Here is a 27,998-nt window from a genome sequence, read left to right as displayed (position 1 = left end):
TATTTATTTTTATTATTTCTGGTTTTTAAAGTAAATAATATTTGCCATGTTGGAATCCAGCTGACTGCTTTCGCTAAAGGTGAAAATCATGGTACATAAAATTGGTACATAAAGCAGACTGTAACACTTCAAATCTGTGGAAGAGGCTAGGTTTCAGGATGTGGCCAAACTCCGGTTGTTTTGGGCTTTATGGAATGAAAAAACTCCAAGAAGTGAAATACAAATTCTGATTCCTAAGTTCAGTAGTTGCTTTGGTTTTGATTCCTGTAGCCTCCTCGCTGGTAGCCGCCCTGCTTCTGCTGGTAGCCGCCTTTCTGATCTGTTGACACAGAAATTGAATAAAAAATAAGCACATTGAAATATTAAAACAGTGAATATAAACTGCTTAATTCATGGGGAAATTGTAATTTCATTTTTGAGAATGAATGCAGAACAAAGAGCTGATAAATTGTTTAACAAACCTCTCTGGTATGGCTGCTTCTGCTGATATCCACCTTTCTGATCTGTAAACCCAAAAGAACAGGATTCAAGTTCAGGTTCTTCTTATTCTAAATACTTCGCAGTACTTTAAAAACTTTATTCAGTAGAGAACTATTCCATCTAGAAGGACAGCTGTTTTTTCCAGATAAATGACATCTGCTACAGGAAATCCTTCTAATTTCATTGATCAAAAACACAGAGCAACAAATCAACTTTGCTTATGTAACCCCAGCTGACCTCTGTTAAAGTAGCCACCGTAGACGCCCTGTTTGAGGTCGAAGATGCGCTCGTTGTTCTCCACCAAGCTGCCCAGTTTCTCTGCCAGCTGCAGAGCCATGTTCTGCAGGGAGGTGGGTTCAGTGCGGTGCATCACCACGGTCTGTGTGGGCTGGTCAAGAGACGCCTGTTGAGATAGAATGATGCAGGAAAAAAAGGGCTATTAGTCCCCTCAATAATTAATGGTTATACACCAAGATGTATTCGTTATGCTAATATACGAGGTTCTCACACCTTTAATATCTAATTTAAGGACCATGTGCAGCAGCATTTACGTTCTGCCACTGATAGTGACATTTATAGCTATGTTTACATGGACAGCAGCATAGCATGGCTGAACTAGAAGGTTTCATGTAAGCATGACAGCTGGGATATTTTAATTAGATTCTGCAGGACAGGAAAGAAACTGTTGAAGTGGGTTACAGAGGGAAGCAAAGCTACAGCTTCATAGTTACTAACAAGATGTGGCTCACATGTTCACACTGAAACATGAAACTGGTGTTTTCTTATTTCCTCCACTCAGGGACTCTGTTTCAAAAATGACAGCTTATGCTATCGTATTGCTTTTTTTAAACTTTCATGGTCTTGAATCTTGTAGGATTTTTAGGACCCTTGGAAATCAGTGTATGGAGACTAAAAGCTCACCATCAGCTCCTCATTGATGATCATCTTGCTAATAATGCTATGAACTGTTGGGATCTCCAGCTCAAACATCTCGGACAATGTCTCCATGCTGCAGATCACAGAGAGAGAAAAAAAGAAAATAACTAAGAGATTAAAATCACTTATGATTAAGTATCAAGTAAATCTGATTTATTCATTAAAAAAACCCTTGAGTTTGGAGTACAGCTGTAAGATATCAATAAAAAAGAAAAACTTAGCTGCAACCCTTTGAGTAAATATGACGATATCAGTCATTATTGGTCCAGATGTTTTTGATTCAAAACTGATAGTGAAAATATCAGCAACTAAAAACATGAATCAGATGTTACCGTTGAAATTATTTTAACTGGTCAAATATTTCCATTGACAGAGACTGTTGCATGAATTAAACGCTGAATCCTACCGAAAACAATCATTTTGCATGAAATGATATGAGCAGCTTTAGTATCAAGAGAGTTGATCATAAAAAAAAACCTCATAAATCCACCAAATTTATATTGATAAACTTTGTAATGCTGTTTGCTGTTTACCTGATGGAGTCGTACACACTGCTGTAGGTGAACAGATACGTTCTCAGGGACTCCTCCTGGATCTTCCTGTAAAAAGATCAATTTAACGTTAACAGACGCATTAAAAACCACAATGACCAATTTACTATACATGCAGGTAGGAGCAAACATTACCTGACGAGCATCTCGCGTACTCGCTGCGTTTCAGGAAACAGGTCCCAAACTTTGCTGTTCATCTTCTCATTGATGATGAATGAGTGGCAGGTGCGCCAGTCGCCCATCTTCATGGCCTTGCTAGCTGCTACCACATGTTCCCTCATGCTCTCTGGGGGTCCTGGGGGTAAAAAAAAAGAAGAAGGAAACATTAATCTTCTGTTTGTCAGATGAATCTGATTCAGAGTTTAGAGTTTTTGAGTTCGTACCCAGCAGCGGCTGCCTCTCTCCCACTCGGAGCTGATGATGGAACTGCTTGCTGATCATCCTACGGCGGGCGTCAAACTCATGGGCAGCCATGTAGGGGATTTCCAGCAGCATGGCCGACACCAGGTAGACACACTCCAGCAGCTCCAGGTTGATGTGCATGTGGAATGGGACCTACAACCAAAAAATTTAAGCATTAAATTTAACCTAAGAACAGGCCAGTTTATTCTATAATTCAAAGTGTCTCCAACTTTTCCTGTTTGAAATAATTTCCTTTTCTTTTTAACGCTGGTTTTATAACATTTCTGGAAATTTTATATATGGTTTTCTAGTTTACTTTTATTGCTATACAAATAGCATCACACACTTTAAACAAGATGACCTTAAAACAGCTCAACTTTACGCTCTATATTAATTTCTGACCCAGATCAGTTCTACATCAAAATCTGCAAACACTTAGACTTGTAAAAGGCTTGTAAAAAAGTGGCTGTTGAAATTTGATAACTTTATTTACCTTTATTTAGTTTTCAGGAATTAATGTTTCTGTGTTTTATCAAAAGTAAAAGTAGGAGCAAGACGTGGATCAGTGGTAGAGCAGGGGCATCATATACAGAGGGTTCAGTTGATGGCCGACCCTTGGTCCGTTTACTCCACCTCTGGCCTTTTTACTGTTCATTTTAAACTTTTAATCTTTAACTTTTGCTTTTCTGTTAGTGTTATTTTTTTTGGAAGATATTTAGACTTGCAATCTTCCTGAAATTGATTCAGAAAATACAAACTTCATAAGTTTGGTAAATTAAAGTTGGTTGGACTTCATAAATTCTAAATTTTCAACCCTAATAATTGCTTTAATGTTAGTATTTTGATTTAGTCAGCCTATAAGAATTTCTATGCATTTCATCTTTATGGGATTTTAATATGAAAGAACAGCACCTGGTCATGCATGATTGGTTTTCAACATACTACGGTGGTTGACGAGGGCAAATGCACAATAAAAAAAAGACTAAATCAGCTGCAAAAACTTGCATGATGCAAACTCCAGAACTTAGCATCAAACAAACCAAAAAATGCAGCAAACAAAAAAAGAAACGAGCTGTAAACAGATGTAAACGTGCCGCCGTCTTTTTGTTTCTGTAACATTAGGTTTTTTGTTTGCATCAATGTGTGCATCACTCATGTTTGTGTAGCTCGTTTTGTTGTTTACTCCACATTTGCACCTGTTGGCCACCATATTTTACTGACATAAAGCCTGAAATGTTATAGTTTGGGTTTAGGCCTGTACTAAAACAAATGTTTAGTTTCCCTTCATCACAAATACAGATTAGACTAAATTAGCCCTGTGGAACAGAGATTGGTTTGCTGCCACAGGAGGACTTACCTGTCTCCTCTTTTCGATCTTCTCCTGCTCTGCGTTCCTTTCCTGCATGTTCCTCATCAGCAGACCCTGACCCAGGAGTTCCTTGGCGCGGCCTGATGACTGGATGTCTAACAGAGCGTTGTGGGCGTCTTTAATCATGCCCTGTCTGAAGGCACAGATGCCGAGCTGGACCATGGTTCTGTTGTAGAGGATCTTTAAAGGAACAAAAAGCAGAATGCTGATTACTGCCGTTCCTATTTGAGCTACAGGAGTTGGCTTGTTGTGGTGTAGCCCTGAACTAACCGACCTGCACTGGTGGATCAGCGTGCTGGATGTTGTCCTGCAGGTGACTCATGAGCATCAGGTCACGGGCCTGGTACCAGCGTGAGTGGAGAGCATGGTGGTAGATGTGGCAGAGGATGGCGCAGGTACGGATGCGGTCTGTGCGATCCTTGGCGTAGATGAACTTGCAAAGGCGGTCCATGATGATGGCGCTGTCCTCTGCCTCGCTCTCCTCCTGGTCCTGCTCTGACTAAACAGACCAGGACAACCTTTTATTGAACCCATTCTGGTCAGAGGAAGTAGCTTCCCTTTCTGCAGCTCTTCCTTTCACATCAGCTGCTCTCACCTTGGTTTCTCCCTGAAGGCCTAAGCTGCGGCGGTGGGCCTTGTAGTCGAACTTGTAGTAGGTGTGCATGATTCTTCGCAGGTAAACACGGCAGATCTCCTCAGTGCTTCCTTTGTTCTCCAAGTAGGAGAGAAGCCGGTCAATGATGCCACAAACTCGACCTTCGTCTTTCAGGTTATCCACATACTCTGCATGAGCCAAACCAGAACAACAAAGACATTCAGTAAGTTTTACTTTGCTGCAGTGATCTTTATAAACAACTGAACTGGTCTCTGGGTCTCTGTACCTTGAGAATGAGGGTCAGTGTTCTGCATTATCTTGGTAAACTCTTCATCCATCCTCTCTACCAGGGTCAGAACGCATCCTCGCACCCTGAAAGGCTGACCAACGCACACAGAAAGAAGATTAACTTCAACTTAATTTTTTAATATTTCCAATTTAATTTTAATGCATCTTTAACCTGAAGTTAAACCACCAATAAAACACACTGCAAGAAAATATTTATCAAATGTTTAAGAGAAGGAAGATGGCTCACCTGGTCTGAGATGATCAGATTCTCGCTGTCCTCAGCGATGTTCTCCCCGATGAAGATGTTGTTGTGCTCAAACAGAATGTCCAGCAGCTCGTCAATACAATCCAAGCACTTCTTCCACATGTCGGCCTGAACATAGACCCCACAGCAACACAAAAACACATTTTCACACCCAGGATTACAAGAGCCCTAAATGAATCAGCAACGGTAAGGCCATAGAGAAAGCAAAGCTCTCACCTTCATGAAGGCTGCCAGGTTGGGGTTATAATCATACAGAGAGGCGATTATATTGAACTTGATCTTAACCATGATCCCTTGGCCCAAGTTATTCTCAGCAGCGATGGCCGCCAGGGCATGGAGCAGATCAATCTGAGCAGCCCTGTAAGAGGAAATAATGCTGGTTTTAAAGGACTGAAACATGGCGGTCAGTTGTCCTTCATCCATGTTCAGACTAACATCAATATGAACCACACTAGACTTTTGCTGTAAAAACAAAAAATAATCAAACTACCAGATAAACCATAGCAAGTATGATTCTGATTCCTAACAGAATAATTGCAGGAATTCTCTTCTGTCTTTGCAAACATATAAACTCTGTCATTCCTGCAGTTATAGTTAGTTGAAGAAAGGCCCGGACCCCTGAGGGATCTCCACTTAACGCTGAAATCAGGAAAGCATTCTGAAAACATCCAAATGTGCTTTCCTCAATGAGGAAAGAAACAAAAACATGTTGGAGAAGGAAACACTCCGAGTTTTCAGTCACAGGATCTTCCTTCTATAACTAAAGCAGTTGAACATCAACTTCCCAGAGAATGATTGTTTGTATTCTCTCACATTTTTGGCAGAGAAATTAACAACTGCTACTTCGGTCACAAATGAGCAATTTCTGTTCCTATGGTGATGGTGTTTTTAAATAACAATTTAGTTCTTCAATATAGGAAGAACAAAAATGGAGAATAACTGATGGTCAGTTCATTCCAACCTGCCGTCTCATGAAAGACATTCAAGCACAAAAACAGCAGCGACAGCCTTGATCCTTTAAAGTCCGGAAATGATCCAGAAAGATTTTATTTTATTTTGCAATAGTTTTAAAATTTTACTTTCCAACAACCATGAGCATGTAGCTGTTTCAGTGAAGGGTTGAATAGTTTTCATGACATTGGAAGCTTGCTTCTCCAAAGTCCATGATGGCAGGACTTTACTGAAAAAGTGTTTAATTCTACTCAAATGCATCTTCTTTCTACCTGCAGCTCTCGTTCTGTGTGGCAGCAAACCCACCTTAAGCGTTTAACGCAGAAAAAAAAAATCTGCATTTACCTCTTGCTAAAACTGAGTGGCTCTGAGGTTGGAAAAGAGGGTTTTTACTAAATTGCAATAATATGGCAAACAATTTCCCAGCATTAATCTAAGTGTTTGCTTTATTTAACTGTAAACCTCTCACCTGTCTGTACCCTTTTTGCCCCTGGCTTGCAGGATTTCATTGAGCTTCTTCACCACTACTGGTACGTTGATCTCAGTTCCTTTGGCGAACATCTTGGGCTTCTCCTGTTGGACGAGCAACATCAGAACGCAGCGTTATTTCCATCTTGTTCCTGCTTTTTTGCAGGGCAACACTGATCTCTGTTCTGTTTTGGGATTAGATAAAACCCTCTTGCGTTACCTTGACCAGAGGGACACCTCCTTTAACCTTCTCCCAGGGTCCTTCACCATCCTCGACCCCTTCGCCCTCCTGAAGCTCCCCAGCTCGCTCTTTTTTTTGCTTCTTCCTCTTCTCAGCCTTCTTCATGCCGGATTTGTCAGTGCTGGACACCCTGAGGACAGTAATCCTTCATGTAAATGACCATTTTTCCTTTTTTTAATCCAGCTTCTAGCGCTGCAGCAAGATTACTCCGTCTGCAACTAGACTTACTTCTTGAGGAAAGCTGTGGCCAAAGACTTGCCCTTCCCTTCCTCATCATCTGAGCTCTCACTGCCGCTTTCCTCAGAGTCTCCACCCCAGTCCTCGTCATCATCATCATCTTCATCACTCGAAGAGGACTCATCCTGTTGAATGAAAAGTAACCGTTTGTATATAAGCTCCCACTTCATCATCCCTCTATCAGAACCAACCTGAACACGGCCAGACGTCTTACCCCAGAACCCTTCGCCGTCTTCAGGAACTTGCTCGCTTCTGAAGCACCTTCAGGCTTTTTCTTCAGGAAGGACTTGGCTGACACCTCCTCCCCTGCATCATCGTCGCTTTCAGATGACGAGCCTTTTGGAACAAAAACAACAGTTCTGAAAAACATTTTGGCAACTCAGACCTGCATTCCAATATGATGGATAACCTCCAGCTTTATAATCTCAAATCATACCAGAGTCTTCCTGCTCCTTCTCCTCCTCTTCATCTGCAGACTCCTGTGGGTTCTAAAAAGAAAAAAATCTTCATTTTTTTTCTTTGTTTCATTTGTGTTTTAATCCTAAATATTATTGGTCTCCTTCCAAACGTACCTCCTTATAAGAAGCTATCTCGGTTTCAAAATCTCGGTTGTATTTGCGGATCTTCTGACGCAGGGTGCTCAGCGCCTTTGCGTTGTTTTTGTTCATCTTCTTCTTGCCCTCTTTGTCCTCCCAGAGCTTTAAGGAAGAAAAAAAGATTCATCATTTGAAATAAGGAAAATCTAAATTTAGCTACCGAGTATAAAGCCTAACCCCCCTACCTGGTTTAGATAGTCCTCCAGGTCAGCCAGAAGGCGGATGTAGAACTGAGGGACCCCTTCTTTATCCACAATGTTCTTACTTTTCAGGAAGGCTCGACATAACTGTTCAAACTCCTCCAGACATTTGGCCATGTCACGGATCTTCATGGCGTTACGAATGGTCTTTATAAGATTGGTCAGCTCTTCAAACCTAAAACATGAATGGAAGTAATTAATGATAAACCTGAAGGTCGACAGCAGCAATTCTGTTTAAAGGGACGCCCCCTTACCTTTTGTCCTTGGCGCTACGCACCACTCTTTTAGTATCCTCTTCATCATCGCTAAGAAGCAACGACCTGAGAAAACATAATTAATCTGTGAGACATTACGAGGAGCAATAACGTAGGCTTCGGTGGAAATAATCACTGACTGCTTTATGGTGGTCCCCGGGGCTTTGGAGGTGATCTCATCGCCGGATGAGGACTCCTCTGACTCGCTGTCAGACCCGGTGGCAAAAAAACGTGACATCGCTTATGGGAGCCGCCAATCTGAAATGATCCAAATAAGACATCCACGACATCAGGTGAATGATCGCCACGTCAATATATACCAGTTAAAATTGCTAACACATAGAGTACAGGAACAATGAAAAAAAAAATCCTGTGAATATCAGTAGATGATTAAGAACACACAGCGCTTATAAGATGCGTTTAAAGTTATTCTTCATATAAAAGAAAACTCAATTCTTTATTAGCTTGTTTTCCTTCTTCCAATAAGCCAACTCCATGGCTTTGGGAACCAGTTTGGCCCAAGACTGCAGTATAAATTCATAAGATAAAGAAACCGCCCTAGAGTTTGTTCAGATCTGCACTGAAATCACTAATATTACTAACAAATCGTTTGTGTACATTTGTTAATGATGATTGTTAGGGGAAGTGGCGGCCTAGTGGTTAGGGCATAGAGCTTGGAATCCCGAAGTTCTTGGTTCGAGTCCCACTGCCACAGACTGCCACTCTGGCTCCCTGAGCAAAGTGGCATGCCATGATGGCAGCCTACTGCTCCCCAAGGGGATGGGTTAAATGCAAAGGTAAATGTTTCCAATGTGAGATCAATAAAGTTAAATTATTATTATTAAGTCTGCCTCGTTGGATTGATGTGATCATATGAATACAAACTAGGACTGCAACTAATGTTTATTTTGCAAATCGGTTAATCTGTCGATTAATTTTTCAATCAATCAATTAATAATGGGATAGCGAAAGGCTCCTTAACCCTTTAAAGCCCGATCCAAGAATAAAACAAAACAGAAAATTACTTTTTTTTGGTTTGAAGTCCTTATTTGGCCTTTTAACAAAATATGTAAAAAGAACAAAAAGAAATACATTTTTGATATTAATAATTTATTACTATGCGATAAGTCAGATTATTTTTTGTGTAGTCTTCTGCCCTCTGTTATCAGGTATATCTGATTGTGTACAATAGGATTTTGAGCCAAGTTTTTAACCATTAAATTATGCAAAAGCTGTCAGACGCAAAACATTTCAGAAACCGTATGTATCAAATATGATACATAGCATTACAGGGTAAAATAAGATTTTTTACAAAATTAAACCAGGGGGAAACTAAAACTTTTCCACTTGAGGAGTTCTGGATAGAGCATACTGACAGACGAGAAAGTTTTTTTAAATCTTAAATGTAAAATGTTTACCTATTTTTCTAACAATTTGATAAAATGATCGCTCTAAGTGTGTTGCTCTGTCAGCTAAAGGCATGTTTCAGAATCCCTTTTCCCCAGTTAATGATTAAGCAATTACTAAATTACCGTAGTTGATTATTTCAATAATTTATTAATCCAATTAACTGTTCAGCCCTAATACAAACCAAAAACACCAGGAGAGAAAACGCACCAGAGTTCACTTTTAGCCCCCTTACAGGGCTGTACAGTGAGGTTTGCATTTCCCCCTAAATAAAAATAGCAGCATGCATGAGACTACAGGTATCAACCCTTTAATTTGCACTTTTCTGTTAAAACATGTCTGGCTTGATTCAAACACGATTTCAGTTCATCTTTGTTAAAAAAATAAAAAAAGGGAATGTCATGAATCTCTCACATCTAGCAAGATTAGCAGCTGCCTTCCTAGATGTCATTTTTGCCCTCACCAATGTCTGTCAGGCAAAGCACTTCAGGTGTGCCACCAACAGCTCTGCCCTGGGCTGGGCTGCCAGTAAATAGCAGGTCAGTGCAACAGGGAATACATTTCAGAAAAGTGAAATAGTAAATTTGGGATAAAATATTACTACGAGACGTCATCGTAGCCTTACAAATTTCTGGTGGCACTGAATGCGGCACAATTTTCAACCTAGAGCTTCTGTCGCTGCAGTTAGTCACTTTTCAGACCTCTCCACTGCCCTTTTATTTTGTTAATAGACACTTTGGCAATTGTTCATAAAAGCACAAAACTCTGTCCTTCTGAGGCACTGACCAATGAAGTCTCAACATGGTATTTTTTTTTTTTTTTTAAACATCATAACAGAATTACATTAAAAGACCAAGTAATATATTGTTAGATTTACTTTTCTTGTACTTAGGTTGGAATTTATGTGTATTTTAAATTTAGATCAAATGAGATCCTATGAAAAAAAAATCCATGCTTAATCTTTTTGAGACATTTTATGATTTTTCCTAAATTTAAAGCTTAAAAACACAAATAAAGTGTTGATCTTTTAAAATGAAAATAGATTTTCTGTATTGGATATCTAACAAAGATGATAAGTTGTGTTTTTTAAAGTCCATAAACAGTCAACAAATCTTCAATATTTCCAGCTTTAAACAACTTTAATAAGTGCAAAATGTCCTCCTTTCGGATTATAATGGTTGAATACCCCTGCACTAGTGTCTGAGAGCTAATACTGCAATATAAAAACAGCTTATTAAAATGTAAGAAATTGTTTTGTCGGACTCCCGAGAGTGAGAAAAACAAAACAAAAAAAACACCCAGGATTTAAAACAATATCATCATAACACAAAAGCTCTTTAACGAAATGTTACCTTATCTATTTTATGGAAAGTCACCCCATAAGTTACGGACACATTATGTCCATAATATATAGCTATTAGCTACAACAAACTGTAACAGTAAAAAAATAAAATAATAAAAAAACAGATATTGTTATTTGAAAATTGACCTTCCTAAACAATAGTATCTTGGGGTAGTTTTTGTAAAGATTTATAAGCACACCAACCATTTTTGATGATGAATAGGGGAATGTTAGAGTGACATGCAACTTGAACAGTTCTATTTGAATGGAGTATTTGAAAAAACAACAAAATAATATGAATGACTCCTATTAAAAAGTACACAAAACTATGATCTGTAAAGGAGTGCATATTAAGGATGGAAAAATAAAATAAAATAAAAGACAAGAGATTTCAAATACAAATAAAAGATTTTTAGCCACATCAAAATTACTTCCTTTTTAGTTTGGGAAAACTAAAAATATGTATTTTCAAAGACAGATCTACATATTAGTCTTAATCTGGTTCCTACTGTGGAAAAACTTGTCAATATCCTGAAAATATTACATTGGACATTTCAAAAAGTTAGTTTTTATTTCTCACCTGGCTTTATTTATTTATTTGCTAAAAATGAAAAGCAGTTGATATCCTTGGTTGTCCAATTGCGATAAAATATAAATGAATATTGATAAAACACAAAGTGCTTATGTGCTTATGTTATGAACATAGAAAGGTGTTTCAATATTCCAAACTGACTTTCTTGCTGAAGCATATTTCAATAAACAAATATTTTATGAGTTGACCCATAACTTTCACCTTTTTTAATAATGTGACATTAGAACAGGACTTAAATGTTAAATCATGAATAAAGCGGGTTACCAGGCGAGGCGGTAGCACCTTTAGCAAACCGGGCTTAAATGCTAGAAGCCTAAAGTACACGTCAACACGATAAGTAAAAACGTTACCCAATTATATTATTATTCGAATTATGTGGGACTTTTTTTTCACAGCATCTGACAAACTAAGAAGGTACCAAAAAGTAGCAAACTATGACATATTTTGGGGGAAGCTAAAACTCGCTGTTAGTATGGCGCGGCCATCGAGCTAATGCTAGCATGAGCTACTAAGAGGGCGTCAGGCCTACTGATTTTCCTGTATCAACAGGCTTATAGTAAACGTCTAAATCTTCGATTGTTGTTGCGTTCATTACAAACTTACCTATGCTTCTGAAAACAGTATTTCCGTGTGTTTTGCTGTCGCTGAGATGTTAGAAAAATCCAGATTTGCAGATATGGGGCAACGGAAAACGTGTGCGACAAGCTCGCCGGGTGCGCGTGCCAGGGAAAGGAAGCTTACTGTAGATCAACATAGCATAGGGATGGTGCTGGAGCAACAGCAGGGTTCTGGGTTATGCTGCCACCTGGTGGTAGAATCTTATATTTTCTCGTTTAAATGCAGCAGCAGGACAATTACTTTTGTCACCTTTTATGTCTGACTTTTGTAAATTAAAAAAGAAAGCAATAGGATTTTGGAAGTATAAGCCTGTATATATGTAGTCCTGCTTGTATTTTAATCACACGTGGTGCTTGGCACAGATAAAATCAGAACTTAATTCCTCTTATTTTGATTATATTGATTCATTGATTGACTTTGATCTCACAGTGGAGAAATTTACTCTTACACCAGCTCTCGTGGTCAATGGAGAAGAATATGCCAAAGGAAGAGAAAGGTGCATGGGATTTATACAGTATATACAGTGTGCCCACATATGACAGCTTTTTTTTTTTCTTTCTTGTAGCATTTTTTATAAAGGGTTATTTCACAGGGTGTTTACATGGATATTTATCTAGATGGATATTTATATTTATTGCACTGGGTTTCAAATGTAAAGAAACACGTTATTGAACAGGGCATCAAATGTTAAATTGCACACTATACATTGCACAAGTTATTGCAGTTGTGTCACATTGTAGAGTCTGGTTGCAGAAGGTCTGCAGTAGCTCTCATATTTACAAACAGGGTGTAAAAGTCTTTCGTTAAGGAGCTCCTCAGCTTCTCTACAGTCTGGTGCAGAGGGTGGAAGGTGTTGTCTATGACAGATGTAAGCTTTGGACAGCATCCTCCTCTCATCCACTTCCTCCACTGAGTCCATAGTGCAGCCTAGGACAGACGCAGCCCTTTTCAGATATTTTTAGGAGAGTTTGTGTTTGTCCGAGTACAGGATAGCAAAATTTTTATTAGAGGTGTCCCTCATGCCAAGGAACAATCAATTACAATTTAATGAAGCAGATCATAATCTGGATATAGGAATTTCTAAAAGATTCTCTAACATTGTGAGATAGGGATATTTGGCAGAACAAGCAGCTTCCCTTTAAACCAGAGGGTGAGAGCAGTGACTAGTGAGGTATTTCACTGCTGATAACCAACACAAGAAAAGGGAACATTGTTGGTTTGTTAGCAGGATCAATTGAAAACTTATGGATTTTATTGAAATTTTTGACCATAGTTATGCCTTGTGCCAAGAAACAACTTAATTTTGGTAATGATCACGATTGTGTGCAAGTTTTAGCTATAGGTGTATGCATCACAACTTGGGTTAAACATTTAATGCACTGTCAGAGCAGTAAATGCAGATTGGGCTTAATAAATATGAAACATAAAACCCAATACTCAGTTTGGATATTTATAATTTTGTCGCAACCCTAAATAGCACATGTATCAGACAGATGGGTTGGCAACTCATTTTTAACAAACATATTTCTTAAAGGGCAGAAACAGTATGTTACCCTGCAGTAAAGGTACAAAAAACATTAAACCTGTCTTACCTGTATACATTGTTTTACCAACCAAACTGATGTGTGTCCAGACTAAGTCCACATAAAAGAGAAAAAGAAATTGGTTCCAGTCCAATTCCAGATTAATGCAGAAACACTTGGACTGTGAAGGTGTTACTAGTGAATGGAATGAAATTGGTTTGGAGTGAAAAGAAAAGACAAAAAAGCAAATAAGTAAAGCAAAGAGCTGTCAATTTTATTTCTTCTTGTGCTTAAACAGTTAATTTTTCTTAAAACACAAATTCCAATGTTAAAATTTTTCTTCCCCAAAGAGGCAAAGAGTAGTACATCTAATCAATAACAAAAACAAACAACAAAAAGATATAATGAAAAACAAAACAAAAAGAGCCAGCCCAGAATGAACTCTGGAGCCTGGGGGTTAAAGTTGCCCGACGCCTTGTAAAAAGGATCTGTTGCTTCATCCAGTTTGGAATCAATCACCTCATCAACTCCAAACTCAATGTGCAGACAGTCTTCCAACCTGCAGTCCCAAAGACTCCATAAAAAAAGGCAAAGCAGGAGTGCAATAACTTCCTGAAGACTGATTATCCCACTGAACCTTGTCATTGAATGGAGGAAGCTCAACATTAAATCGAGGAAAACTGATTCATCTCATCAGGGCTGAACTCCATAAAGATATACTGTGTGCTGGAAGAAGCCACGCTCTCGGTGAGATTTTTGCTTCTCCACCGACGAGATGAAAACTTCCCAGAGAGGATTAGATGAGTTGTAATGACAACCAAAAATTGTGCTCTACTTTGCCATCATTGTCCAAGAATGTAGTGGCTGTCGGAATTTTTTTAAATCCATGCATTACATCAGCACTTCACGCTGCTCGTCTGGCCGTCACCATTTCCGTCGGTTGTGGTGAGGCCTGAAGTTTCATACTTGCGTAGCTCTATATAGAGAAACAAAGACATACATCCTTTTGTTGTAAATAAAAACAAACAATTTTATCATTTGATTGCTTATGTATTCAAACAAGTATCAAAAATTACATGCTAGGGATGAAATTTAAAGCTCAATAAAATAACCAGGATACCTTCTTTCAGCCTTTGTATTTCCCCTGATTGTTGCCTGATTTTCTCTTCAAGCACACTGCATTTGGCACATCCTGCAACGAAAGACACGGGACAAAGTGAAAATGTATTTCTGTCAGAACATCCTTAAAGGTCATAAAAAAGTTACATGGAAATAAGACAGGAAAGTCTCCTATAAGTTGGTGATGTTCTACCCCTGGTGGCCTGGAGGACTTCAGATTCAGATTTATTACTGCATGGTAAACAAAAAAAAAAATTTGCAAAAGGCTCCATTACCTTTGCGCAAAAATGTTTGCAAGATAATTAAAATTTTTTCCCCTGTCCAATGAGACATTATTGAATGTTTAATACTGAATGGGTACAAGACTTTAACATTTAATTGAAAGTAATATGTAATATGATTTATTCAATGAATAAATTATAAATACATCGGTCGTTTTTCCTGCACAGGCCTTTATTTCTGATAGAGGAGTCGGAGCCTTTATCATGCATTTATCGTTATCGAGGTAAAACTACCCATTTTATCTAATATTGATATAAGGGCCTTTTCGCCCAGCCGTACTATAGCCTGTAGGTGTGTCCTACGGTTCAAGCCGCATTGAGGTTAATGGAAGAAGCATAAATAAAGAGTCACTTTTGTAAAAAGAATAGCTATAGATCCAGCCATGCAGTGAATGGGCAATTAATGCCCTATGAATATAAGGAAAAACTAACATGAATCTCTTCAGATTTATACTGACTAAATATACTTAGTTTATATACTTGAATCGACAAATATTGTTACAACTTTGGAGATCTTCATGAAGTGAAATCCACAATTTTACCTCGATAACTGAATTTAGACATCTTGCTTTAAACATAATAATGTACATGTCACTATAAGCTTATGGAGGACTGACTCTGCCATATATAAAAATAAATACAGAAATAAATAAATGCTCAATAAATAAATAAGCATACAATTAATTGCCAACAAAAATACAATTGGTCCCTCCTCATTGGCCTAATGAGGCAGAAATTCATATAGAAATGTAAAAAGGGCAGGAAGAAAAAAATAGCAGCGAAGAAATAAATAGGGTAAAAAAATACAAAGGAAGAATAAAACAGACTTTCCGTAAAAGGAAAAAAAAAAAAAAACACAAACTGGACTTGGTTTCCAAGATTTGAAGACGTTTCGCCACCTCTTCAGGAAGCTTGTCATTGACATGACATTTGAATTGAGAAAGCTTCCTGGAGAGGTGGCGAAACGTCTTCAGATCTTGGAAACTAAGTCCAGTGTTTTTTGTTGATATTTTACAGAATGACTATGACCTGGATGACTGAAAAACTTCATCAGCAATAAACCAGACAAAAATATTATAACATGCACATAAATACTTAAAAATATAAGTAATTAAAAAATAAAGTTGAAGATTATAAAGGAAAAAAAATTAAATAAGGTAAATATTACAAAGGCAAATAAATAAAGAAGCTAATTAAAAGAGTTATATACATTTATGTCTCACTGTATAATTTAATTTCTACTTACATTTATTTGTTTATTGTATATTTGGTGGCAATTAATTGAATGCTTATTTATTTATTGAGCATTTATTTATTTTTATATATGGCAGAGTCAGTCCTCCATATAAGCTACGTCTGCTACAAAAAAAACAAACAAACACGGGAACTGGAACTGATATCTACCGAACTGTCTCCCACAAACCTGTAGGGGGAGCACTAATATAGCCTCTGGAGTAGGGGAAGTGGTTTGACAGCTTTAATGAGGCCGCATGGTTTAAAGTGTTGGGGGAAAAAGGTGGCTGCTTTTAGTACAGAAAATATGGTAGTTAATAGTGTTTGGACCTTAATCAAATCTTCATGCTTATTATTCTGAATTCAACAGGTAACTTACTGGTGGTCATTTTTACAGCTGTCCTCTGTAATCTATGTTTTATGTTTGAGTGATGTGTATTCCCCCAGGCTTTAATATGTGAACTGTACAGTATTTTCATTGTTTCATAATTAACTTTTTTCGCTAAGATACTTTGGGACATTTTTATTTTCATATGTGCTATATGAGATTTCCATAACAATTCATCTCAATAATCACACCAAGAAAATGAAACCCAAAGAATCTCAATGCTAACTTAGTCTACAGATGATGCAACATTCTCTATTTTCTGATTTCCAAAAATCTAACAATTCCTCTTTTTCAAATTCAACAATAACTCCTTTACATCAAACCATTTGTTCAACTTTGTCATTTCTTCATATTCAATGTTTAGCTGAATAGAGTGAGTCTGGAAATAGAACTGTAATAATTTGGAAAGGCCACAGATATTAATTTTGCTGATCAGTTTGTTCTTTAATAGCAGCTTTTTTCTTCTGCATTTGCTTTGTGCTTTACCGTAATCACTGCCTTTGCAGTTATTTTTGTATTTGCTGCCAATTTATGTTATTGCATTTCTCCTGAACTCCTGGGTCACCGTAGCTTCACTATTTAATAGCAATAACACAGGTAAACATTTTAAAGACTTAAAACAAATGAACCTATTGCCATGGCGATGACAACAAAGATTCAGGTTCACATTCATCATCTGATTAACTGTTAAAGGGAGCAAGCCAAAGTGAATATGTGGCTGTGGAACTGCCCATAAGTATGATGCAACTAGTCTCATTGGACGGCCTATGCTTACCTTGGCTTTGAGGTTTAGCAAGATTTGCTCTCTGATTGGTTAATGGAGGTTTTAAACTTCTTCCTCTGCTGCTCACGTCACAAGAAGTCCCGGTCTTAGCAGTGCTTGCTTGCATCGTGGCATCTGAAATTTAATGAAGAAAAAACGGGAAAGGAGCAGGTTTGCTGAATCCATCTTGCTCCTTGTAACAGATCAGAACCATGGGACAACTTCTACTGACCAGTTTTGGGATTTTTATCGGGTGCAGATCTGTGGCCGGTTGTGGGCTGTTTCAGGGTTCTGACAGCGTTTGAGGAGCTGCAGGTAGATGATGGAGCTTCAGTACCGCTGGATGGTACTGCTGTGTCTTAAATGATCAGTGGTGAAAGAAGGAAGTTAGAATTCAGTTATCAGCTGCAGATGTTCAGTGAGGAAGTATTTTTTTATACCAAAAACACCAAGGATTTTCACAAAAATCTTGAAGACTCAAACAACAGCATTCGTACTCGAGGCTACTTTTCTTTCATTTTCTTACCCATTTTCTTCTTCTTTGGCTGAGGCAAAGCTTCCCCCTTGGTGAGAGGATGCCTTTTTCCTTGGGCATTCTTTGTGACAGCTGGATAAATGAGAGAATAAAGATTATAATTAATGAGGGAGAATGCTTCAACAGGCTGAAATTATAATCAACTTAAAAAAAAAAGAAGAAGTAATTGCTGAAGTTAATCTTAAAGCCCATTTCAGTGTGATTGGATTTAAATTTGTTTAGAATCAAACCATTTTTTTTGGTCTGATATCCAATATTTCAGCAAGAAGAAGCGGAAATAGAAAAAAAAAAAAACATAACAAAACAAAAACAAAATAAAGATTAGTGCATTACAAATGTGAAGAGCTAGCCGCATGGTTTGAGTCTAAATAACCCCACATAAATTGTCTAGCATAAAGATTGTTTTTAAGGTTATTATCCCAAAAACAAAAAGTTGTCTAGTAGTTGTCTTTCCTTTTTGACAGCTGCCATCAATGTCAGTATTTTACCAGCATGCAGGCTGGCTACGTTTGGACAAACCTGTAGATCCATTGAGTTTCTCTGTACTCGACGAGGCGGCTGTATTGATCCGTGTTCTCAGTCCCAGAGCAGCTCTAGGAAGGCCAACAGGAATACCACTCTGCTGGGGTCTCTGTAAGCCAGACACTGGCAGCTTGGAAGCTAGAGGTGGAGCAGCATGAATAAACAATAAACTGTTTAATTAATTTGTGTAAAAGAAAATCTCTTCCACATCATATATATAAGTGACCCTATATCTGCCTGTAAGACCAAACGGACCATCTAATTAAGTCGACTAAGCTTTAAAAAAACATAAAAAAAAACAAAAAACAGACCACTATCTTTATATTTCCTAACCATGCTGTACTTTGCATTGATCTTTCTCATACATACCCATTAAGTTTATGTCAGAATAATGTTAAAGAACAAACACGATCATTACATATTACGTCAAACTATATGTAGGGTTTGGTTAAAATAAACATTTCAGAAAACATGACCTGTTGATGCTCACCCAAGGACCGCAGGTTGTAAGAGCTTGATATTGAAGGTTTCTAAAATTCATAGGAACACAGAATGTTATATATACACATATGTATATATGCATTAAAAGCAGAGTTTAAGTTTTGCCAAATAATTGGCTCATATGAGAAAAAAAGGCGACCAAAGTTCTCACCTCCTGTTCCCCTGAAGGAGCAGCATTTTTCATGGCCTCCCCTTCTGCTCTGTGTTTTTTCACAGGCAGGCCAGTCGCAGCTGCTGGTGGATTACCCTTTGACGGCTGGGGGGGCAGTTTTAGCAGGAGGGCAAGGATATTTAGCAGCAGGTTGTCTGAAGAAAGTTTTCCGATCACAAACGATGTTTGATGGCATCGTGTGAGACGCTTTATTGGGCGGTTCTTCGTAAAGCTTTTTCTGCACTGCCAGGGCTTTGCCCGGCTCTGCCTTGCTGTCCAAGTTGAACAATTTACAGCTTGGCATTGGTGTAGAAGTAGTCAGGCAGTCCACTCTTAAATCTAAAGTCTCATCTAGGTTAAAGTTGTTGGTTTTGATGGAAACTGCATCCAAGCTTTGATGGTTTGAGAGGTCAGAAAAGCTGTCAGCTCCAAGCAGAGCGATCGTGAAAGATCTTTGATTTCACATCCATCGCTTGCATTAGCTGGCTCTAAAGCAGGATTGGCTTCAGATGTCCTTTCTGGGCTCCCATCCTTCTTTGCATCTGGCTCTACAGCAGCCGTGGTCTCCTTTCCTTGGAGCTTTGGTGAGTCATCTTCAGAACCGCTTTCGTTAAGGGTTCTGGTTGAATTTGATGCTTTGGGAGGGGTGGCATTACCTAAAGTGCTCTGAGGAATGTTGCTTGAGCTGATTTCTGATAAAATTACGGTTCCGTTTGGTTTAGAGCCAGGTTTACATTCAAAAGTGTCATTCCGATGACCGAGACAGGCAGGAGTTTTTTCAAAGGTAGAGATGATTTTGGATTTTTGGAGAGAATCCTTGTCGAACGTGGCATTCTGCCCGATGAGGAAGGTCCCCTCCTTTCCAGCTGAACTGCTTTGATTTACGACAAAGGAAGCCTGAGTTTTAGTGGTGCCGGAACTTTGCTGATCTCCGCTTTCAGTGACATCATTTTGCTCACTTGCATCACCCATTGGAAGGTCCACAGTTCCATTGTTAGTGTTGTTAGAGGGCTGCTCGATTGTAAAGGTGCCGTTTGAAGACGTGTCTGATTTTAAGCTTTGCTCTGACTCCTTGCCGGTTGACTCACAGCTGAGCGGCGGCTCTATAATCTTTGCATCTACAGAATCGGGGTTTCCTTTGATTTCTGATTTCAACTCAGGGATTGATTTGTCTGTTTCAGAGGACAAATCATTTGCAGCCTGAGCTGATGCATCACAGCATGGGTTTATTTCATGAGTGGTGTTTATAGATTGGCTACAGAGTGAGCTCTCATCTGAGTTCTGACATTTCATCATTTCTTGTCCATCGGTCTCTGCTTCTCGGCTTTGTGGAGATCTATTGCTTGATACCTTTGTGACACAGATAGTCTGGAGCTCTTCCATGTCTACAGAATCTGGCTTTTCACAGAGTTTGGAATCCAACTCAGGAATGGATCTCCCTATGCTAGCGGAGGAGATGCCGACATGCTGAGCAGGGGTGTCCTCAGAGGAGTTTAGATCTTGAGTAATATTAATAACTCTAGTGCCTTCATTTGGATTTTGACTTTTCTCCACTTTTTGACCACTTGCCCACGATGAAGAGCTTATGTTTTCCAAAGTGCTACTCATGCTGATATCCTGAGTTACTTCTGAGGGTGCTTGCTTCTGCTGTGAACACTGGACAGAACTCCCACTTGTACTGGACATCTCTTCGTTTGTGATGGTGTCCGATTTGCCAAGCTCCGTCATAATTTGCTCTGTGCTATCAGCAGATCCCTCAACAGCCTTCAAATGGCCGGCAGGTGAAAAAACTGGTGTGATGTCCATGGAGGACATCTGGCCAACTGGAGAAAATTCGGAGTCGCGTGTGACATCAAGGAGAGTAATTTCTCTCAAGTAATCATCAAGGATATTTTGAGTACTCTCAGAGGAATCCTCCACCTTGCGAAGATGATCTGTGGTCAGAGGAGATAACTCCAGTGGGTTATTTCTATGATGTGTAGAACTTGTTTGGGTGGGTTTCCTTTCACCATAAAACTGAGGGGTTGAAGATTTGCTTTCAGGAAGGACTGAATCATTTGTCGTCAGCTGAATCATTGAATCTGCAGTTACATCCAAAAGAGTAATTTCTGGCAAGCATTCATTAATGATCATAGAGCAATCTCCAACATTGACTACTCTTCTTAACTCTGTAGTTGATTTTTCGGAGTTTGTAGAAGGAATATTAAAAGGAACAGCAAAATTATGACTGCGTTGGTTCTGAAGAGACTCTGGACTCGAGCTTTTATTCCCAATATTTAGGTATTTCAAGATTGGGGTTAGAGCAGACTGGAAAACAGATACCCGTGACTTCACCTGGCCAGCACTGTTTTCATTCTTAGCAGCAGGAGTGGAAAAGACACGGGCGTCGAAAACATTCCCATTTTCTTCCTCTAACTGGGAGGTGAAAATCTCTACTTTGCTCAGTTCTGCTTTTTCTAGCTTTGAAGAGTCCATGGCATTAGGATCACTAGGTGGAACATTTTCACGGCAGTCATCCTCCTGTGGATCCCCTTGGATGTATGAAGCTTGGGTTGTTGTGTTATTAGCCATGAAAGAACGACTTTTGGTTTGCTTTGATAAATATTTAAACAGGACTCCCTTCCTCTTAAATAACCAATTCTAAAAATGCTTAAAACACATTGTCTTCAGTTTTCCTCGAAGCATGTAGTCTGGGGAGAGAAAAAAAAATGCATTAAAAACATTTTTTTTAAATCACAATTCTAATATATAAAATGTTTTTCTTTATTTTCCATTGGTGTTTTTTCCTCCTCTTCCCTTTCAAGACCAATTAGTTGCAAACTATAAAGGACTACAGATAAAGAGAGTGCAGAATTTCAGCCAGTCAAAAATTGAACTCTGGCTTTGACCTCAGAAATAAAAATAAATAAATAAAATAAAATGAATTAATAATAATAAATAAAAAAGGAACCCTCTTTTGGCTGTATTATGAGTCAAAAGCAGAAAATACATGCTTAGAAGAAATATTTATTAGGCTATGTTGTAAGTTCCAAACAGTTAACTCAGCCATCCAATCAAACATTTACCCATTATCTTTTTATGTCAATACATAACAGAGAGCTTATTAAGAGAAAATATGTCTAAGGAAAGTAAGGGAACTATCAACTCTGACATTTAGGTTAAAGAACATGGATTTTTTAACATTCGTAGTCACTTTCATCCAAGTGAGAGATGATATTCTGAACCATCAACATTTTCAGTACACAAAGCTGACGTAAACATTTATACTTTCTTTTTTTATATATACTTTTTTATATATTTTAGACAGTGTAGACCTGGTGGAGCAGATCTGTGAAACACAATCAGATGAAATGCCTCCAGAATTGGGTGTTTTAAAGAAGAAAGTAACTGTATCTTAAGCTCCTAAACTCAGTCCATCTAAACCTATTCAAACATGTCTTATCATTCCATCTATAACATTTGTAGACCTGAAACATACATCTTCCTCAGCCAAATAAAATAACACTAAAAATTAGAGGTTTGGAAAATCTGCCCTTTGATGTCAGTGATTTTAAACCTCAGCATCAGTTATGGAAAATCCCGCAAACGTTAACAGCCTGTGGGGGTCATATTATCCTGTTGGTGTGGAATGGACCAGCCAAACCTGTTGACCAGCTGAACCACTTCATAATGCTTTATGAGGCTGATCTCGTTGCAAAATAAAGCTCTTAAAAGAAAATAACAAAAAACAACAAATACCAACCTGGCATAAAAGACTCTACAATCCCAAAAGTCATTAAATAAAGAAAATAAATCTGGAGGTTTCAATCACTTCTACGACTAAATATTTGTAAAGTCTGGTGAGGAGAAACTTGACACGTTCTACTTTACAGAACAACTTTGGGATTAATTTAAGCGAAGGCAGCATTCTTTTAATATCTCAATGGGACGTCATTCTGCTGCTAATGCTCAACAACTCTCGTTAGTTGTAAGAAAAACTCACTTAAGAGAGCTTACCTTGGAAAGACAGAGGGATTTTAACCTTCCGTAAATATTTAACAAACCCTCTTCAGCTTCAGTGGTCGAAACGGAAACATTAAACCAGCTTGTTTACCGAAAGACCGAAAAAAATAAATACAACTAACACAAGCGTTGCAGCGCCAGTCTAGTTTAAAACTGTCAGTTTCCTCATTGGATAATACCATCCAATCACAGCCCGCGGATTCTTCTTCGGGGGTTTAGCATTCGAAAGGCAGTTTTCTGCCACCTGTCGTCTAAATGGTGTATGACTGGAAGTGAGGATTGTAAAAAAAAAAAAAAAAATAAATAAAAAAAAATCCACCTACGGATATTTTTTACCTTCTTTTCTTAAATGATGTCTGGTCAGATATTTTTCGAAGACTTCTTATCTGAAAGCACTAATGATCTGACGACTTTACTCTATCATGACTTGAAAATATCGTGATTTTATATTATAACAATAATAAAGTCGCAATATTACTACTTTAACCACTTTTTCCTGGTAATATTACGAGAAAGAAGTCGTAATCTTACGGATTAATTATTTTCTACTAGTGTGGCCCTTATACGTCGTCGTAGATGTCCATGTTATGTAAAATAAGAAAACATCCCAAATAAACGTTGAAGGTAGATCTCATGAAACTTTCATGTCGTTTGATTATGACGTCATCTTTTCAACCCCAAACTAGCATTACAGTGCGTCAGCGCTATCGCCATATTGTGAGTGGCATGTGTATTCGTTAGAAATAAAATAACCTCCAGAGCAGTTAGTGTGTCAATGCCTTCATTTCTTCAATAGTGGTCAGAAATCCTAGAAATATTAACTCATGGAATCCGTCTTTGTTCTTATCTATGGAAGCCAGTTTCCATAGATAGGAGTAGTAAAAAAGGCACATGATATATCGTAATTATGAGATTTGAAGTTATGATTTTAACTTTCAGATTCAAAGTCATTATTCAGCTTTCAAAATCCCAATGATCAGATTTAAAATCATTATTATGGGATAAAAGTGATCATATTAAGATTCAAATTCATAATATATAAAGTCATGATTTAGACTTTAAGTTTAATGACATAAAGTTTATAATAGCGATTACTTTAAATCTTGCAACTATGACTTTGAAAGTCAAAATGATGACATGCAATGTCCCTTGTTTTACTTTCAAGTAGTGGAAATGGGGTTTAATATTCATCGCATATATTCCAAAGTAGATCTGTCTCTTGGCAAGCTTGAGAGCATTTTGGGCTTTTCCCAGAGGAGCTCAAGGGGAAGTGAACGGAAAGGGAAGCCCAGGCGTCTCGGGTAAGTCTGCTTCCCTGCAACTAAGTCCTAAATAAACAAGGTGAAGGTGACGAGTATGACAACTGTGTATTGCATTGGCAGTCAGTCATTGTACAGATCACGTTTGAGATGCTGTCATTGTGCTCAAGTGTGACATATAAATTTGGATTTCATGTTTTCTTTATGAGTGCAAAAACTGACGTTGCTATTTTTGCAGACTGTGTGACTATTCCCTGTCTTATTTATAATTTTTGACTTTTGAGATTAGGGCGGTTGTAAAAGTAAGGAAAGAAAATTAAATTTTGAATGAAATAAAAAACAAATCTCATTCAATTGTACTTTATTATCCAAGCTAAATACCAAAAACATAGGTAAAATAAAATAAAAAAATGCTTCTTGTTGCATAGTAGACAAACACAGGGCAGTTAACTTATTTATAATATGTGGGGCTATTCACAGAAAGCATTAAAAGGATCATTTTTTCACTCTTTGGAAGTTTTCTTCAGCTTGGTCTTGAGTTCAGACATAAGTGGATTTCCAAATCTGTGGAGATATAGAAGAGAGAAAGTAAGAGAAATTCCTGATACTTTTAGTTTGCTTAAAATAACGTTAGGATTTTGAAGGACAATTTTCTTTTTTTTACCCTGGTTGTCCTGGGGGCATCCATTTAGGCCTCTTTGGTGCTTCATCTTTTTTAGCAGCATCACTCTTCTCTTCCTCTTCCTTTTTCTCAGTAGTCTCAGTAGATTCCTTTTGTAATAGCATAAAATCCAATAAAACTTCATCCAAAATAAACATAAATAACAATATATAGATTAATGCATTACCTGTGATTTTGTTTCTGGGTTATCCTCGTTTTTTGAGGCCCGTGGTGTCTTCCTTAAAACAGGAAAACCAGCTCCAAGCCCTGATTCCAAAAGTATAAAAAATATTTACAAATGACTGAAAAAGTACTTATATGCCATAGAGAAGCAGACCTACCTGGCAGTTTGATCCCAACCCCTAAGCCGCCTAAAGGCACACCTGGAAGAGCTTTGCCAGACACAGGTGTTGATGGAGTTGGATCCACAGAGGGCATGTTAATTAAAGAGCGGGGGTCTGTGGGGGGTCTAACACGAGGGTTTTTCACAGCAATCCGAGACCTTTGCAGTGCAAAATCTAGGATGGGGCCTTCGACCTGCAAGGGCAAAATCATTTCACTTTATAGCTCATCTGCTTTTTAAAAAACTGTGATGCTTTTGGTTTGATCAGAAACAATACCTTGCTTAGATTTTCTTCCAGCTCAGTCCTGCTTGAGTCTGGAAAAGATTTGATGATGTCCCCCGGCGATCTGTGCTCTGGTGCCAACGGAGTGAATTGCTGCCTCTCAGATTCAACCTGGGAGTTCTTTCTGTGTTGCCATGACTCCAGAGGTTGGATTTCTTCAGAGATTTCAGCCACTGTTGCTTCAAGGAGATCATCTTCAGTTATTGTTTTCTGTTCGAATTCAGTGTCTCTGCACATTGCACTAATTTCCACTCCTGTCTTTTCTTTTGTTTCATCTGACTTTTCTTGAGATGTAGCGCATTCCTGAATTGGATGACATTCCCCTGGTGAGGAAACTCCTGAATCTTGGTAGGATCTGATTTCACTGAATGCTGTAACTTCAGTTGTTTCCTGAACCAATGCAGAGTCAAATATAGGCATTGAAAACTCAGCGACATCTTCTGAACTTGACCCAGCATTTGGTATGTTATTTATATCTTCAAGCAATCCAGTGCTTGCTGTTTTTTCACTGAAATGCTGATCCAATAGTCCAGGCTCAAATGTTGACAAGGAAGTTTCTGTCTCGCTTGGTGATGCAGGTTCTTCTGAATTTGCTTTCATTTCCTCTTCTCTCTCGTCCTCAAATGATGTTTCACCTGACTCCTCATTTACTTGGTCCTTTTGTAGTCCGGGTCCAGAAAGATCTTCTTCTTTAGACCTTTCAGTGTCATCTGACATCACTGTCTCTATCCACAAATCAAGAATTTCTTCATCAATCACACCCTGATGTTCTCCAGCTGAGTGTTCTGAGTATCCCTCATGTTTTTCTTCCACTGCTGAGATCAAGGGAAGCCCTTCAGATGTAGTCAACTTTGGTTCATCAGTACTTTCTATATCTGTTGTTACATCTGCCTGAGTCATCTCAGCCAATCTGTGTGGAGATTGATTAGTTTTCTCTAGATGTTGAGATGTTTCCCATTTTCCTATCATCTGATCAGCTGACATCCCCCCTAACTGGAGGGGTGTCATTTCCAGTTCTCCTTCATCAGTGCACCCTTGTTCTTCAGCGTCAAACTCCAACTGCAGAGGTTTGACGGCACTAACATCAAATAATTTAGATTTGATCTCTTCTGAGTTTTTCAAGTTACCATGATCATCCTGTAAACTAAAAGACTGTACATTTGGACCAAGGTTTATTCCTGTCCTCTTTTCTTGTCCCTCGAGGGATTCGGTAGATTCATCTGCAAAATCAGCCCCTTTATCAACTGTTAGAGCTTCTCTTTTCCCAAAACCATCTATTGCAGCTTCTTTAGATAGCCTGGCAATTTCAAATTCAACTGTTTCATCCTGCTGCCCAGTCTCATCCTCTGAGTATTCCTCAAATTCTTGATCCGCTTGTTTGAACTCCGTCTTCATTGAGGTAGCAACTATTTTGACCTTTTCTTCCTCAGAGAATTGTTCTAATTCCAGATTTATGTTGTCACTCTTTGGCTTCTCTGGATCTTGGTGTTTCAGTCTGCTCCTTCTCAATGAATTCCAGCTCGTTTCTGCTTTCCTCTGCGCTGCCTTGTCCTATCGGTAAATATTCAGCTCCTCCTGTGCTGCTGCTTTTAAAGACCCCCACCTCTTCTGGTAAGTCTGTGTTTTGAATTTCCTCTGAATTTCCCTCTTCTAAGAAGCTTTGTGTGGAATTTGCATCTGATTCGAGGTCATTGTTGTACTCAGGAACTGCCTCTGGAGTTTCCTCATGAGCTTCAGCGTCGAGCTCGGCAGACTGGGCAGCCTGGCCTTCTATTACCCCCAAGGGAATATTGTTAAAGCCTGTGTTTATTTCCCGTGCAGACTCGCCTTCAGCTATTACAGTAACAGGAGTGGTTATACAAACTCTTTCCACGCAACCCTCCTCATTGACTTCAATAGAGAGCCTCTCACCTGCTGCTATTTCAGTATTTTCATCTGTTGAAATATCTTCCATGGTCACATTTTTCTCTGTGGCATTTTGAATAATGGTTTCCAGCAAATCCTCCTCTTTAAATGTGGTTGTCTCTGGAATTGAGACATTTTCCTCTAGCCCAACATCTTCAATTGTCATCTGGACATTCTCATCAATAAGCTCATCTAATTCTTCAGTTTTCTCATCTGAGGCATGTTGTTTTTCAGGGCTAAATTGTAATGTGTCTTCAGAGATTATACCATCTTCCAGCATCACTACACCTGCTTCAATTTCCCTTTGCTCTCCTGTCTCTTCATTCTTATCCTCCTCTTTGCTAACTGTGGATAGTTTTATCCCACTTTGTTTCTCAAAGTTTTGTTCATTTTCTTTTTCTTCATCTTCCTGAATGTTGCTTCTCTCTTCTCTTGAGTCTTTGGCTTCATCATCTTTTGGAGAACCATCTAGACTGACTGTGCTCTTAGGGTCCTCCCCAGCAGCATCTTTTTCATCTCTTTTTTCAATCTCTTCACATATTGCCTTTTTTCCTGTATCTGATCCAACACAAGCTTGGTCTTCTTTGCTTTCAAAGACATCATGTCCTTCACAGGTCTGCAGATGTTGGACAACATTTATCTCTTGTTCATCTTGATGTCCTTTCATGTCTTCTAAGTCTAAGTCTTCTGAGAAATTCTCCTCTGCATCATCTCCTTTTAGATCAAACTGTTCCTCT

At 38.5% G+C, this 27,998-nt stretch overlaps 4 protein-coding genes across 5 annotated transcripts in view; all 4 read right to left on the bottom strand.

Moving 5' to 3' along the window:
• Positions 1-4: 4 nt before the first annotated feature.
• Positions 5-11,917, bottom strand: LOC107097224 (eukaryotic translation initiation factor 3 subunit C). Its single transcript, XM_015394292.1, has 23 exons — positions 11,778-11,917; positions 7,974-8,091; positions 7,834-7,899; positions 7,565-7,754; positions 7,356-7,481; positions 7,220-7,271; positions 6,998-7,119; positions 6,775-6,908; positions 6,526-6,676; positions 6,307-6,410; positions 5,103-5,244; positions 4,869-4,994; positions 4,620-4,713; positions 4,334-4,521; positions 4,013-4,237; positions 3,727-3,918; positions 2,351-2,522; positions 2,103-2,262; positions 1,950-2,015; positions 1,402-1,489; positions 718-883; positions 462-503; positions 5-319 (listed from the first exon to the last, which is right to left on the bottom strand). Exons 2-23 carry the CDS (start codon positions 8,069-8,071, stop codon positions 240-242), a joined length of 2,784 nt encoding a protein of 927 aa, XP_015249778.1. The 5' UTR covers positions 8,072-8,091; positions 11,778-11,917; the 3' UTR covers positions 5-239.
• Positions 11,918-13,990: 2,073 nt separating this feature from the next.
• LOC107097222 lies at positions 13,991-22,964 on the bottom strand. Of its 2 annotated transcripts, XM_015394290.1 has the most exons (9): positions 22,805-22,964; positions 18,809-21,498; positions 18,647-18,686; positions 18,154-18,294; positions 17,626-17,706; positions 17,332-17,457; positions 17,112-17,234; positions 14,436-14,507; positions 13,991-14,291 (listed from the first exon to the last, which is right to left on the bottom strand). In XM_015394290.1, exons 2-9 carry the CDS (start codon positions 18,839-18,841, stop codon positions 14,212-14,214), a joined length of 696 nt encoding a protein of 231 aa, XP_015249776.1. In that variant the 5' UTR covers positions 18,842-21,498; positions 22,805-22,964; the 3' UTR covers positions 13,991-14,211. The 2 variants fall into 2 exon arrangements, with proteins under 2 accessions (XP_015249776.1, XP_015249775.1); XM_015394289.1 differs by lacking the exons at positions 13,991-14,291; positions 14,436-14,507; positions 17,112-17,234; ... (2 more) ...; positions 18,154-18,294; positions 18,647-18,686 and having other exon boundaries at positions 18,879-21,498.
• Positions 22,965-23,859: 895 nt separating this feature from the next.
• On the bottom strand, positions 23,860-26,799 carry LOC107097195. Its single transcript, XM_015394247.1, has 5 exons — positions 25,351-26,799; positions 25,072-25,267; positions 24,918-24,997; positions 24,734-24,840; positions 23,860-24,633 (listed from the first exon to the last, which is right to left on the bottom strand). Exons 1-5 carry the CDS (start codon positions 26,749-26,751, stop codon positions 24,573-24,575), a joined length of 1,845 nt encoding a protein of 614 aa, XP_015249733.1. The 5' UTR covers positions 26,752-26,799; the 3' UTR covers positions 23,860-24,572.
• Positions 26,800-26,815: 16 nt separating this feature from the next.
• LOC107097202 (titin-like) overlaps positions 26,816-27,998 on the bottom strand; it is a 10,030-nt gene continuing 8,847 nt past the window's right edge. Inside the window, exon 3 of the mRNA XM_015394253.1 lies at positions 26,816-27,877. Within this exon, the coding sequence (XP_015249739.1) occupies positions 26,816-27,877 (1,062 nt within the window). The remainder of the gene's footprint in view (positions 27,878-27,998) is intronic.

The sequence above is a fragment of the Cyprinodon variegatus genome, unplaced genomic scaffold (genome assembly GCF_000732505.1).
Source record: "Cyprinodon variegatus isolate N-32 unplaced genomic scaffold, C_variegatus-1.0 Scaffold679, whole genome shotgun sequence".
NCBI classification, from domain to species: domain Eukaryota; kingdom Metazoa; phylum Chordata; class Actinopteri; order Cyprinodontiformes; family Cyprinodontidae; genus Cyprinodon; species Cyprinodon variegatus.
The sequence above is the reverse complement of the archived record's forward strand: the minus strand, read 5'-3'. Positions and strand labels throughout refer to the sequence as shown.